The sequence below is a fragment of the Myotis daubentonii genome, chromosome 18 (genome assembly GCF_963259705.1).
Source record: "Myotis daubentonii chromosome 18, mMyoDau2.1, whole genome shotgun sequence".
Lineage (NCBI taxonomy): Eukaryota > Metazoa > Chordata > Mammalia > Chiroptera > Vespertilionidae > Myotis > Myotis daubentonii.
In genome coordinates, this window is record NC_081857.1 from 21,778,663 (window position 1) to 21,791,352 (window position 12,690).

Here is a 12,690-nt window from a genome sequence, read left to right on the forward strand (position 1 = left end):
TCCATAACCAAAGCTTCAGATGTGGATTTTCTTACTGATCCTAGTATTTCAAAGAAATACAGATGGTAAGAATTCAAGCCCTGAATTCTTTCTCTGATATAGAAGATTGCAAATGAATAGAAAAAGCAGCTTTAAGATTCAGACATCCTTTTTCTGGAGAAAGAGATGTGAGATAATTTTTATCTTACTAAATATGGATCACAAAACATTAGTTTTTCAGTTTTCATTTATCAGTCATGATATGTATAAGAAAAACATTTATATGTAGCAACATAAAGAAACAACAAATATAAAAACTCCATTAAACTACTACATTAAACAAAGGTGAACAAAACTACAGAATAAAAAACAACATCAATGAAAAACTTAACAATAAATACCAATACTTACACAACACAATGGACTATTAGCACAATAAAGATAACACACAGTCACACAGAGAGACAAAGGCCTCAACTACCAAAATACTATTTTGTCTCAATATGTCCTATTTTTGGCCTGGGAAATCACCAAACCCTAAGCAGTGGGTTTATTTTCTCCCCTCCTCCCTCCCTCCCTCCCTTCCTTCGTCCTCCCCTCCCTCATGCCTCCATTCTTTTCACACTGGGGTACCAGTGTAGGAAGCTCCTGGATGTGGCTAACCGGGCAGCAGCTCCTAAGGCAGCAGTGGCTGTACTTCGAGGAATGTAGAATTTCTGAGAAATCTGGTGCTCAGGAGACAAAATCAAAGAGAGCTGGTCCATGGCTCCATAGCTCTTATCTTTGAACACTGTGATAGCATGGCTACTAGAAAAATCTTCATTCTTTAGGCTCTCTGGAGAGCTTTCCACTGAAAAAGAAAGAAAGCACAAGTCTTTTCAAGGGATTCTCATACTACCTTCTCTCTCCTATTCTAGATCTCTACTGTGTGTTACAAACATCTTCTGTTAGGTGGTGATAAGAACCAATGGCAAATCAGAGAGGATAAGACTTAGAAACTAATCAACAAATGGAAAGGAAACGAGGATGAGGAATCATGCTTTGAGATAAACTTCTGTCTGGATGAGGGCAAAAAGAGAGAGAGAAGAAATGCACCCTGAACAAGAAAAGGAAATTTTCTTTCTAGGGCATCTCATATGAAACAGATTGGATATAATTCCAATTCCAGGGAAGAGTCCTGAAGTGTTCCTACTTCCTTCCCTGGGCATTGTCTATTGCCAAAGCGGTCCCAATTCCAAGTCTGTGGCAGTGTAAAAATAAAACTGATCAAGACTGTGGTTGCTATGAAGTTCTAAAAACCAGTTATTAGCTATAACATGAATTCTTTAGGAATTAGTTTCAATTAAGAAGAAAGAACCTTTTTGGTGAAGGGATTAAGCAGTAAAAATTGGTAGTTGTAGACTAATCACACAGATGTGGATTGCAGCATGGAGAATATAGTCAATGATGGTGAGATAATGAGGTGTGGGGCCAGGAAGGTGCTTAGGGCAGCAGGGACCACTCTGTAGAGTGCATGGTGTTCTGGCCACTTTGTGGTACATCTGACACTGGTGTGAAATGGTACTGAATGTAAACTGTGGTTGAAAAATTATATATATCTATATATATAAAAGCCTAAGCAACTGTCCAACCGGCTCACCATCCGGTAGCTATGACATGCACTGACCACCAGGGGGTAAGGGGTGGGCAAACTTTTTGACTCGAGGGCCACAATGGGTTTTTAAACTGGACCAGAGGGCCGGAACAAAAGCATGGATGGAGTGTTTGTGTGAACTAATATAAATTCAAAGTAAACATCATTACATAAAAGGGTACAGTCTTTTTTTTTTTTTTTTAGTTTTATTCATTTCAAATGGGCTGGATCCGGCCCGCGGGCCGTAGTTTGCCCACAGCTGGGGTAGACGCTCAACGCAGGAGCTGCTGAGTGACAGCAACTTTGCAGAATGCCCTCTCGCACTCCTGGACCCCTTAGGGGATGTCAGACTGCTGGTTTTGGTCTGTGCACCGGACCTCCGACATCCCCCGAGGGGTCCCGAATTGCAAGAGGGCGCAGGCCAGGCCGAGGGACCCCACAGGTGCACAAATCCATGCACAGGAAGGAAAGAAGGAAGGAAGGAAGGAAGGAAGGGAGGGAGGGAGGGAGGGAGGGAGGGAGGGAAGGAAGGGCCTTTTAAATGAAATAAATTGCTGGGAACTCATATTTTTCAGAGTTCCAATATCCAAAAAAGGGAATGCTAGGCATTCCCACATGTGTACTCTAGACAGTTCTACTAGAAGTAGCTGCTCTATGAAGTACTTATTACTTGCCTACCATGAGAGAAGTAGCTTTTTCCAGCATTCTGCTTCCTTTAAGAAAGCCCTGCTTTAGAAAAATAAAAATCTACGTGAGCTAGACAATGTTCTATTGTGCAGTCCACTATATAAACATTTCACACACTGGCATCAGTATGCTGACTACATTTTGAAAGCACTGCTCTATACCTTAAAAACAGAGATTTTTTAAAAAAAAATCAGAGAAGCCCTGTTTACTCAGTGGATAAAGTGTCAGCCTGTGGACTGAAGGGTCCCAGGTTTGATTCTGGCCACAGGCATATGCCCGGGTTGCAGGCTTGATCCCTGGTGGGGGCATGCAGAAGGCAGCCAATCAATGATTCTCTCTCATCATTGATGTTTCTATCTCTCTCTTCCTCTCCCTTCCTCACTGAAATCAATAAAGATATATTTTTAAAAATAATAATAATTTAAAAAATCAGAGAAAATAGCAGATATAATCCAGTATTTTATTCACTTCTGCATCTTTAGCACTAGCTACAGTAGTAGCATGTGGTATATGTTCCATACATTTCTGATTAATTAATTATATTCAAGATTTGACATGTTATTCTAAAAAGTAAAACTGCAATCATTAAAAGTATAATTGATGCCCACAAGAGAGGAAAAAGATGGTGTGTTCTAATGCAATAATGTGGTTTGACAGGAGGTCTTCGGTGAGCTCAGGTTTCCAAAAGCAGGGTCACGTGATCAAAAATTTAAAAGAGCTGTAAAACCTCTGTTTCCAGACATGATGTTAATTTAACAAGGATTGAAAAACAAACTCCTGCTTTAAACAACTGGAGAACTGAACAAAATATAGGAAAAAACAGCTTTCAGACCTGAACAACAAATGTGCAGGACAGAGATCCCAAAGAGGAGGTGAGAAAACAAAGTGAGCCCAGTAAGTGCCTCAGCTCACTGGAGATGGCTTCCAGGCTGCAGTACAGGAGGAAGAATCCAAACTGAGGCTGGAGGTCTTACTGGGCTCAGAAGACCGAGTCTGGAATTTGGGAGGAAAGTATCAGAGATGGAGAGAGAAGCAGCTGGCAGTCTACAAGAGGTCCCTTTGAGTCTTAGGCCAAGCAGTGATCTGGCCACAATGTAAAATTAATAGTGTCTACCATCCAATAAAAAATTAACAGTTATGCAAAGAAGCAGAAAAAATGACCTGGTATCAGGAGAAAAATCAACCAATAGAGGCTGATTAAAAAAAATTATAGAGATACCAGAATGCAGAAATGATATATATGCTAGAATCATAAGACAAGGGTATGACAATAGCTGTTATATGGAAATGCCAAGTTTTCAAGAAGGCAGAGGAAAAATATGACTATGATGAGGAAAAAAATGGAAGATATAAAAAAGATCCAAACCAAACCTCTAGGGATGAAAAACATAGTTTCTCAGATGAAAAATATATTGAATGGGAAAAGAACATATAACACATGGGACAAGAAAAAGTTAGTACACTTGAAGACATAGTAATACAATCTATCCAAAATGAAACACAGAAAGGAAAGACAGGGGGAAAAGAAAGTGTATTAGTGAGCTGTGGAACATCATCAAGTGGTCTATCACATGTGTAATGTGAAAACGGAGTAAAAGAAGGGGGGAGGGTGATTGAAAAAACATTTAAAGAAGTAATGATTTAAATTCTTCCAAATGTAATGGAAACTATAAACTTACAGACCAAGAAGCTCAATGAACCCCAGGCAGAAGAAATAGGAAGAGAACCACACCAAGGCACCTCATAATCAGATTGCTGCAACCAGTAATGAGAGAAAATCTCAAAGCATCCAGAGAAAAGACCACATTACAGTAGTGTCCTCCCCTAAACCATGAAGGATATGTCCCAAGAACTCCAGTGGATGCCTGAAACCACGAATAGTACCGAACACTATATATATATTTATGATAAAGTTTGATTTATAAATTAGGCACACTAAGAGATCAACAACAAGAAATAATAAAATAGAATAATACTAACAACATACTATAATAAACGTTATGTGAATGTGGTGTGTGTGTGTGTGTGTCTTCCTCTATCTCATAATGGATCTGATAACCCAGATGGCTACTAAGTGATTAAAGGGTGGTTAATGCATATAGTGTGACTATGCTGGAAAAGAGATGACTCATATCTTGGGCATGAAGAACCAGGATGGCATAGGATTTCATCATCCTACTCAGAACAACATGCAATTTAAAACTTATGAATTATCTCTGGATAACTGAAATCATAGAAAGCAAAACCACGAATAAGGGAGGACTATTATACAGAGGAACAAAAATAAGAACAACAGAATTCTTGTTAGAAACAGTGACAAGCAGAGTGACATCTTTTAATGCACTGAAAATTTGTCCACCTATAACTTTATATCCAGAAAAATAATCTTAAAGAAATTAAGGAAAAATAAAGACTTTTTGTCATGTATGAAAGCTGAGAGAATACACCAGTAGCAGACCTGTACTACAAGAAAATTTAAAGTTCTTCAAGCAAAAAAAAAGAAAAACAAAAACGGATGGAAAGTTGGATTTACAACAGGCATTGGCAAACTACAGCCAGTGGGCCAACACCAGCCTATCACTCGTTTTTTTAAATAAAGTTTTATTGGAACACAGCTATGCTCATTTATTTGCATATTATCTATGGCTTCTTTGGGGCTATATTACAGAGGTGAGTATTTGCAACATAGTCCATATGGTCTGTGTAAATATGGTCTATTTACTTTCTGGCTCTTTACAGAATAGGGTTGCTGTAAAAATCAGATTTCCTAATTTACACAATAAAATAGAGAACACTAGATATAACAGAAAAATGAATGAACAAAAAAAGAATTTTCTCATTTTTAATTTTTTTTAAAAAGAAAATTGACTGTAGCAAAAATAGTAAGAATGGAGTTTGAGACTTACAATATGTGAAGAAGTAAAATATATAACAACAGCTCAAAGGCTGGGATGGGAAAAATGGAAGTATGCTATTATAATGTTTTCATACTATACACATGAAAACAGACACTGATCCTTATATCACACCATTTGCAAAAAATCAATGAATTGGATCACAGACCTAAATGTAAGGTCTAAAATTATAGAACTTTTCTAAGAAAATATAAGAGAAAACCTTACTTGGGTTAGCAAAGATTTCTACATAGAATGAAAAAAACAACTCAAAACTTTAAAGAAAAATAAATCAACAAATCTGACTTCACCAAAATGAAAGCTTTTGTTCTTCCCAAGATGCTAATAAGGAAATTAAAAGGCAAGCCACAAACTGGGAGACAATATTTCCCATATTATATTTGACAAAGGACTTATGTCTACAATAAAGAATATTTTACAAATCAAAAAGAAGGAGATAGTCCAATAAAAATTAGCCAAGCCCTGGCTGGTGTTGCTCAGAGGTTGGAGTGCTGGACAGCACACCAAAAGGTTTGGGTTCGATTCCCAGTCAAAGGCACATGCCTGGGTTGCAGGTTTGCTCCCTGCCCCGATCAGGGTGCATGTGGGAGGCAACCAGTTGATGTGTCTCTCTCACATCCATGTTCCTCTCTCCTTCTCTTTCCCCTTCCTCCAGTCTCCCTTCGTTTTCTTTACTCCCTCCCTTCCACTCTCTCTGAAAAGCAATGGAAAAATATCCTCATGTGAGGATTAATAACAACAACAAAAATTAGCCAATACTTGAACAGGTGATCCACTAAAGGAGGTATAAGGACGGCACATAAGAACATGAAAAAATTGTCAAAATCATTGGCAAATAGGGAAATGTATATTAAAACTACAATAAGATACCACTACACACCTACTAAAATGGCAAAATTTAAAAAGATTGATGATATCATGTGTTGGCAAGGATGTGGAGCAATCACAACTTTCATACGTTGCTGGTATAAATACAAAAGGTACAGCCACTTTGGAAAACATTTGGCAGTTTTTAAAAAGAATGCAGTGACCATATGTAGTGGAATGGCGCAGCTCGTCCACTCTGAAATATGTACTAAAAAGAAATAAAAAACATTATATCTACACAAAGAGCTGTATGTGAATTTCACAGCTGCTTTATTCATAATGGCACAAACCCTGAAACAACCTAAATGGCTATCATCTGGGGAAGAGATAAACAACCTGTTAGTAACATGTTACTGATGTTACAAAGAAACAGAATTTCTGGAGGATGAGGCCCAGAGATCAGGATTTTAAAAAAATTCCCAGGTGATTCTAATGTACAGCCAAGGTTGAGAACCACTGCTCTAAAACATTTTGCTAAATGAAAGAAGTCACTTTCTTCTTCACACATAAAAAATTATAAACTTGATGAAATTCTAGAAAAGGAAAAGTAACATGCCAGAAGCCAGCAAGCAGAGGGCAGGAATGACTGCATAGAAACACGACAAAACTTCCGGATTGATGTAAACATCCCATATCACAATTGTGGTGGCAGTTATGAGACTGTAGACATTTGTCAAAATTCGCAGAATTGTATAAACCAGAAAATTTTACTGTACGTAAACCTGACACCTCCCAAACTGCAGGAAGAAAAGAAGAGTGGCAAAGTGAAAGGGAACAACTGAGCCCAGGACTTGAGACAAATGCTAAAGTCAGCATTTTCCAATTCATGTTCTGGAAAAGATACTTTTTTTTTTTTTAGCAACGTGGTGAGTCACATTTGTTAGTTTTATGTAAACCTACCTGAACCAGAGTGTTTTTCTGGGGAATCCACCATGGCCGGGGGTGAGTCGAGTGCTGCTGTAGAGAGCTGAGCCTGCTGTGGCTGCGTCTGAATGCTGTGCAGCTCGCCCGGGCTCCCTTCTGCTGACTGCTGTGACTGGATAAGAGAGATGTAGAACTCTTCCAACTTGGGCAATGGGGAAGAAGAGGAAGAACCTTCTGAATTTGGTTGCTGCAGAATGGGAAAAACGAGGCAAAACCATGGAAAGTAACTATTACTACAATGGAAGGATTAAGCCTGTTTTGTTTCCTTACTTATAAATAAAAAAATAAATATTTTTATATCATAAATTTTAAAAATCATTTTTAAGAATCTAGATACTTGCTGGCAAAAACAAGTCCACTAACTTAGTGACCATCAAAACATTCACTGAACACATATTTTGAGCAAACATGGCACCTACCAAGCACTGCCATACACAGCTAAGGAAGAACGGCAGGAAACGAGAGGCAGTGCTAGGTTATTTGCAAATGTTTCTTCATTTCAACATCGTAATGACCACTTTTTGGTTAGGTGTTATGTGTTTGTATTACAGAGAGCTAGAGTAAGTTATCCAATGTCAATCAATAAATGACAAGACAGAGATTTGAACTCAGTCCAGTGTGTGCTCTCTGTGCTCAACCACATCACTTTCCAGGAAGAAGTGATCCTAAGGAGCTCAGAGTCCTGTGAGGGAAACGGTCTGTGCTGCAGTTAGCCATGAAGATGCATTAACTGCAACACAAAGCAGTTAAATGGAGGGCTCCTCAGAAGAAGTGACACAATGGAATATTAAGAAACCATGGCTTCCAGAAACACCAATCAGAAAGGATATATGCACCCCTATGTTCATAGCAGCACAATTTACAATAGCTAAGATTTGGAACAGCCTAAGTGTCCATCAGCAGATGAGTGGATTAAAAAACTGCGGTACATCTACACAATGGAATATTATGCCGCTATAAAAAAGAAGAAACTTTTACCATTTGCAACATCATGGATGGAACTGAAGAGCATTATGCTAAGCGAAATAAGCCAGAGAAAGATAAATATCACATGATCTCACCCATATGTGGGATATAATGATCAACATAAACTGATGAACGAAAATAGATCCAGAGACAAATGGCAGGGGTGGGGGTGAGGGTTAGAGAGCAACCAAAGGACTTGTACGCATGCATATTAGCATAACCAACGGACACAGACATTGCGGCAGTGGGGGCTTGCCCTCGGGGGTGGGATGGAGGGGAGGGTCAATGGGGGGGAAGGAGACATATGTAGAACTTTAGAAAAAAAACAGCCAAAACCGGTTTGGCTCAGTGGATAGAGCATCGGCCTGCGGACTGAAGGGTCCCAGGTTCGATTCCGGTCAGGGGCATGTACCTGGGTTGCGGGCACATCCCCAGTGGGGGATGTGCGGGGGGCGGCTGATCGATGTTTCTCTCTCATCGATGTTTCTGACTCTCTATCTCTCTCCCTTCCTCTCTGTAAAAAATCAATAAAATATATTTAAAGAAAAAAAACGAGAAAAAAAAAAACCCATGTCTTAAGAGAAAAAGACGAATGTCCCAAAGAGAGACTGAATTTGGGCTAAGTGAATGGAGTGCCAAATTTTCACATACAAAACCACAAATTGTCCTGCTGCTTTCAGGAAGCTCAAAACATAGTTGAGAAACAAATGTATTTTGTCCAGGGTTAGTGCGCCTGCCAAACAACATGAAAGAAAACAGGCCTAAATAACAGGACAGATATAGAGCTTAAAATTTACAGCTAAGTTATAAAAAAAATACCTGTTTATGTATCCCTAACATAGATGCTTAATCAATCTTTTAATTTTAGGCTCAGGATTTTCTTTTTAAGTATTAAGTTCACTGAACTTTTAAAATCAACATACATTGTATGTATATGTATTCTATAAAATGCTAAGGGAGGGATCATTAACCAGAATTTTACTTTCTAAAATGAAGCACTTTCCTCATGCAAACCTGAGAAAATAACATTCATTAGACATTTACCTTTTGAGTGCTGGTTGTCCCAGTATTTTTTTCCTGAGTACCCAGTCCTTGATTTTGAGCTTCTACTTGCATTCCATTCACAAGTCCTAAAGGCTGACATGAATCATCATCCCATGTATCTTGTGTAGAAAAACACCAATCCTACAGAGAAAAAATTGCAACAATAAACTGAGAAATAGTGATACATGGCCCAAACAGAGGATAACTTGGCAAAGTAAAGACAAGGAATCAATGTATATTAAACAAGAAAAGGTACTTAATTTTCTGTATCAGTATGCCTTTTCCTCCTTTCATTATTGATTGACCCATACCCAGTATCCTGAATTCCTCTGACTACACAGATCTCATAAACACAAATGAGTTATTTGCAGTATTTTCCTCAATACTGTTTTCATGGCTAGATTTTTCATGATCATGTATTATTGAAATGGCATAAATTAGAAGGAACACCTTAACTGCAGATATTCTTTTTCATAACCAGTGGGAAATAAATGAAAATTTAAATATCTAGTTAGGACCAATATTAGCAAATGTTCTCTCACTGCTGACATCCAGAAGTTAAGACTAATTTAGCAAAAACAAAATTAGGGAAAACAGTTTACTTATAGACCCTAAGGCCCTGACCAGATGCCAATGATGAAACAAAAATCATGACTGAAAGGGCAGATAGGCACAATAAGTCCATGGTTTATTCATCCCTACTTCATTCTATCCCCCTTCCTACCATGACTAACTACCAGGACAGGGCATCAAAAGAAAGTCAATTTTATTGTATGCTGAGTTAAAAAAGAAACTGTGTGTAAAAGAAACTGTGTATTTTTTTAAATTATCTTCTGATAAATCATTTTGAATTGAAGAATGTATGGCTTTCTTGAGGTGTGAACAGTTGAGTTTACATGTGCTTTTTTCAATATGATTCACTTTGTTTTCTCAAGGATCTAACCTTCTCTGGCATTTCTTTACATGACAGGTATGGCTTCTTTCCACCATGGCTGGAGGTAAGTAAGTGGGAGGCATCACCCTCTTTTCCCACTTTAGCTCGCAAAGGTAACCAGTTTTCATCCCAAACATCATCACCTATGGTCACTGACTCCAGGCATGGCATTCCAGTGGGGATCTCATCCTAGAAAGTATCGGAAGACAGAAAAGCTTTAATTTATAATTCCTATATGAGTACATTTTAAAATTCAGGTTTATAATTTTTTCTGATTCCAGGTAAAGATGGCAGTTTGAATACACAATTACTCTCTCCCTCCTGAAATATCACCAAAATAAAATAAAGAAATTTAAGGTATAAACTCATGGTCAAAGGCAACAAAAGAACAGAAAATACCATCTACATTCTGGATACAGGAAAGCAGACAAGTGACAGCTGATCAGCAGTCCTGAGACAGTGGAACCCTGAGCTTGCAGTGGAAAAACTAAGAATAAACCCAAATTTATACCACTGTTACCACAAAAGTGCAAGAATTGCCACACAAGGTGTTTTTTTTTTAAGTAAGGGGGTAATGTGGAAAAGAAACAAAAGCACTGGTTGAAAAATCTGAGTAAGAAGCAGTTAGATTCAAACAAAACTGAAACAGACTCATAGACACAGAGATCTGACTTGTGGTTGCCAAGTAGACTGGAGTGTGAAAAAGGTGAAGGGATTAAGATTACAAATTGGTATTTATGAAACAGTCATGGGGATATAAAGTACAGCATAGGGAATATAGTCAATATTATTGCTATAACTATGTACGGTGCCAGGTGGGTACTGGAAATATCAGGGGCACCACTTTGAAAAGGATATGACTGTCTAACCCAGCAGTTCTCAACCTGTGAGTCGCAACCCCTTTGGGGGTGGAATGACCCTTTCAAAGGGGTCGCCTAAGACCATCGGAAAACACATATATAATTACATATTGTTTTTGTGATTAATCACTATGCTTTAATTATGTTCAATTTGTAACAATGAAATTGGGGGTCACCACAACATGAGGAACTGTATTAAAGGGTCGCGGCATTAGGAAGGTTGAGAACCACTGGTCTAACCATTATGCTGTACACCTGAAACAAATGCAAGACAATACTGAAAGTAAGTTGTGATTAAAAAATAAAAAACGCAAAAAAAAGCGGTAGTAGTTAGAGCACAAGATTCAAGGACCCCCATCTCAAGGACCCAGGAAGCTACAAGTCTTCCTCCCTCTGGAAGGCCAGAGGGTCTTCTCAAGAGTAAAACTGAGGATGGAGCACAAAACTATACATGTGTTAAAATTGACAGGACAGGGCATCAAAAGAAAGTCAATTTTATTGTACGTTGGGTTAAAAAGAAACATTAACACAAGAAAATAGAAGCTATGCAGGGAAGGAAAAGTTGCCATAACCAACTACTTGGCTGTGAAGAGCATTTACAGTCATAACACTGTAAATATTGAATGGTGAGCTAACAGAAAGTTTGTTAACTGTATTAGTGAGATGGTGGGGGAGGTAAAAAGGATATGGTTGTGTGTGGTCCATACATACACAGTTAACTGAAAAATCAATAAATAACATAAGCATGTTATGTAAGAAAGAAAGAGAGGTAAATTCCAAAAGCAGCAGCTGAAAGAGATGAAAATGATTGCTCTGTGAAACAGGAAATGTAGGGGGAAGAGTTATGGGGGACTCGAAGCTATGTGTTCATAAACATTTGACTAAAATAAATATGTCCTCCAAAAAAGTTACCAGCATTTTTTCCTGATGCGTTTTCTTAATACTGTTTCTCAACACTAGTTTCTAATCACTGCATAATTCTTGAAGATTGCTCAAAGCTACAGGATAGTAATGAACACACCAAAGGCCCTTTCTTTTTTGTGATCAAGACTATGTTACTTCTACTTTGGTCTTGGTGACTGCTGAAGGGAGAATTTATAATTCATCTGTGGCAGATGCTCTGACTGCACTAAAGGCAACAGTAAGGTTTAAAGAGCTATTTCATTCCAGCCCCCTTCACTTATGGGTTATTTGTATTACATTAATTACATTTAAAAAATCTTTCCTTCTACCTCATTTTCTTCCTTCAGATCCTTTAGCTTAGGGATAGAACACTTTGTATCTTCTTCATAGCTCTTATCTTGAGTTTTCAAAGAGCTGAATTCAGAATCCTTTAATGGCTTCTTTGACTCAAAGTCAATGACAGCCTTTCCATCATTAATATCTTGCTAGTAGATATGAAAGATAAATTATTATTATTTTTGTTAATCCACACCTGAGGATATTTTTCCCATTGCTTTTTGGAGAGAGTGGAAGGGAGGGAGGGAGAGGGGGAGAGAGAGAAACATCAACGTGAGAGAGACACATTGACACAGAGTACTGCTGCACGTACTCTGACGGGGTAGAGAGCAACACTCTAACCACTGAGCACACAAGTCAGGGTTATTTTATTTAATTTTCATACTAATGCTGTTTCCAAAAGCTATTCGGGGAGGGGAGGAATATTTTTCTGTGGTTCACACAAATGCTACATTGTTTTCTAACTTTATTTATGACCCTTGGACTTCCCATCCTGCTAAACTAGTTCACGCCAATAAACATTTATTTAGTACATATTATAAAATGTGTACAAGGTAGCTCTGTGAATTTAAAGATGAGTGCAATAGGTTCCAGCTCTAAAAGAACTCAAATATAGCAGGAAACACACAACTGGATAATCAC

The 12,690-nt window shown here is 38.1% G+C and overlaps 1 protein-coding gene across 4 annotated transcripts in view; it reads right to left on the reverse strand.

Moving 5' to 3' along the window:
- Positions 1-581: 581 nt before the first annotated feature.
- TDRD5 (tudor domain containing 5) overlaps positions 582-12,690 on the reverse strand; it is a 46,375-nt gene continuing 34,266 nt past the window's right edge. For 2 of the 4 annotated variants that reach the window (XM_059673600.1, XM_059673599.1), the window contains exons 13-17: positions 12,042-12,197; positions 9,959-10,138; positions 9,016-9,156; positions 6,982-7,192; positions 582-829 (exon numbers count right to left, since the gene is read on the reverse strand). In XM_059673600.1, coding sequence (XP_059529583.1) covers positions 582-829; positions 6,982-7,192; positions 9,016-9,156; positions 9,959-10,138; positions 12,042-12,197 — 936 coding nt within the window. The remainder of the gene's footprint in view (positions 830-6,981; positions 7,193-9,015; positions 9,157-9,958; positions 10,139-12,041; positions 12,198-12,690) is intronic. The other 2 variants (XM_059673603.1, XM_059673601.1) reach the window with 1 other exon arrangement.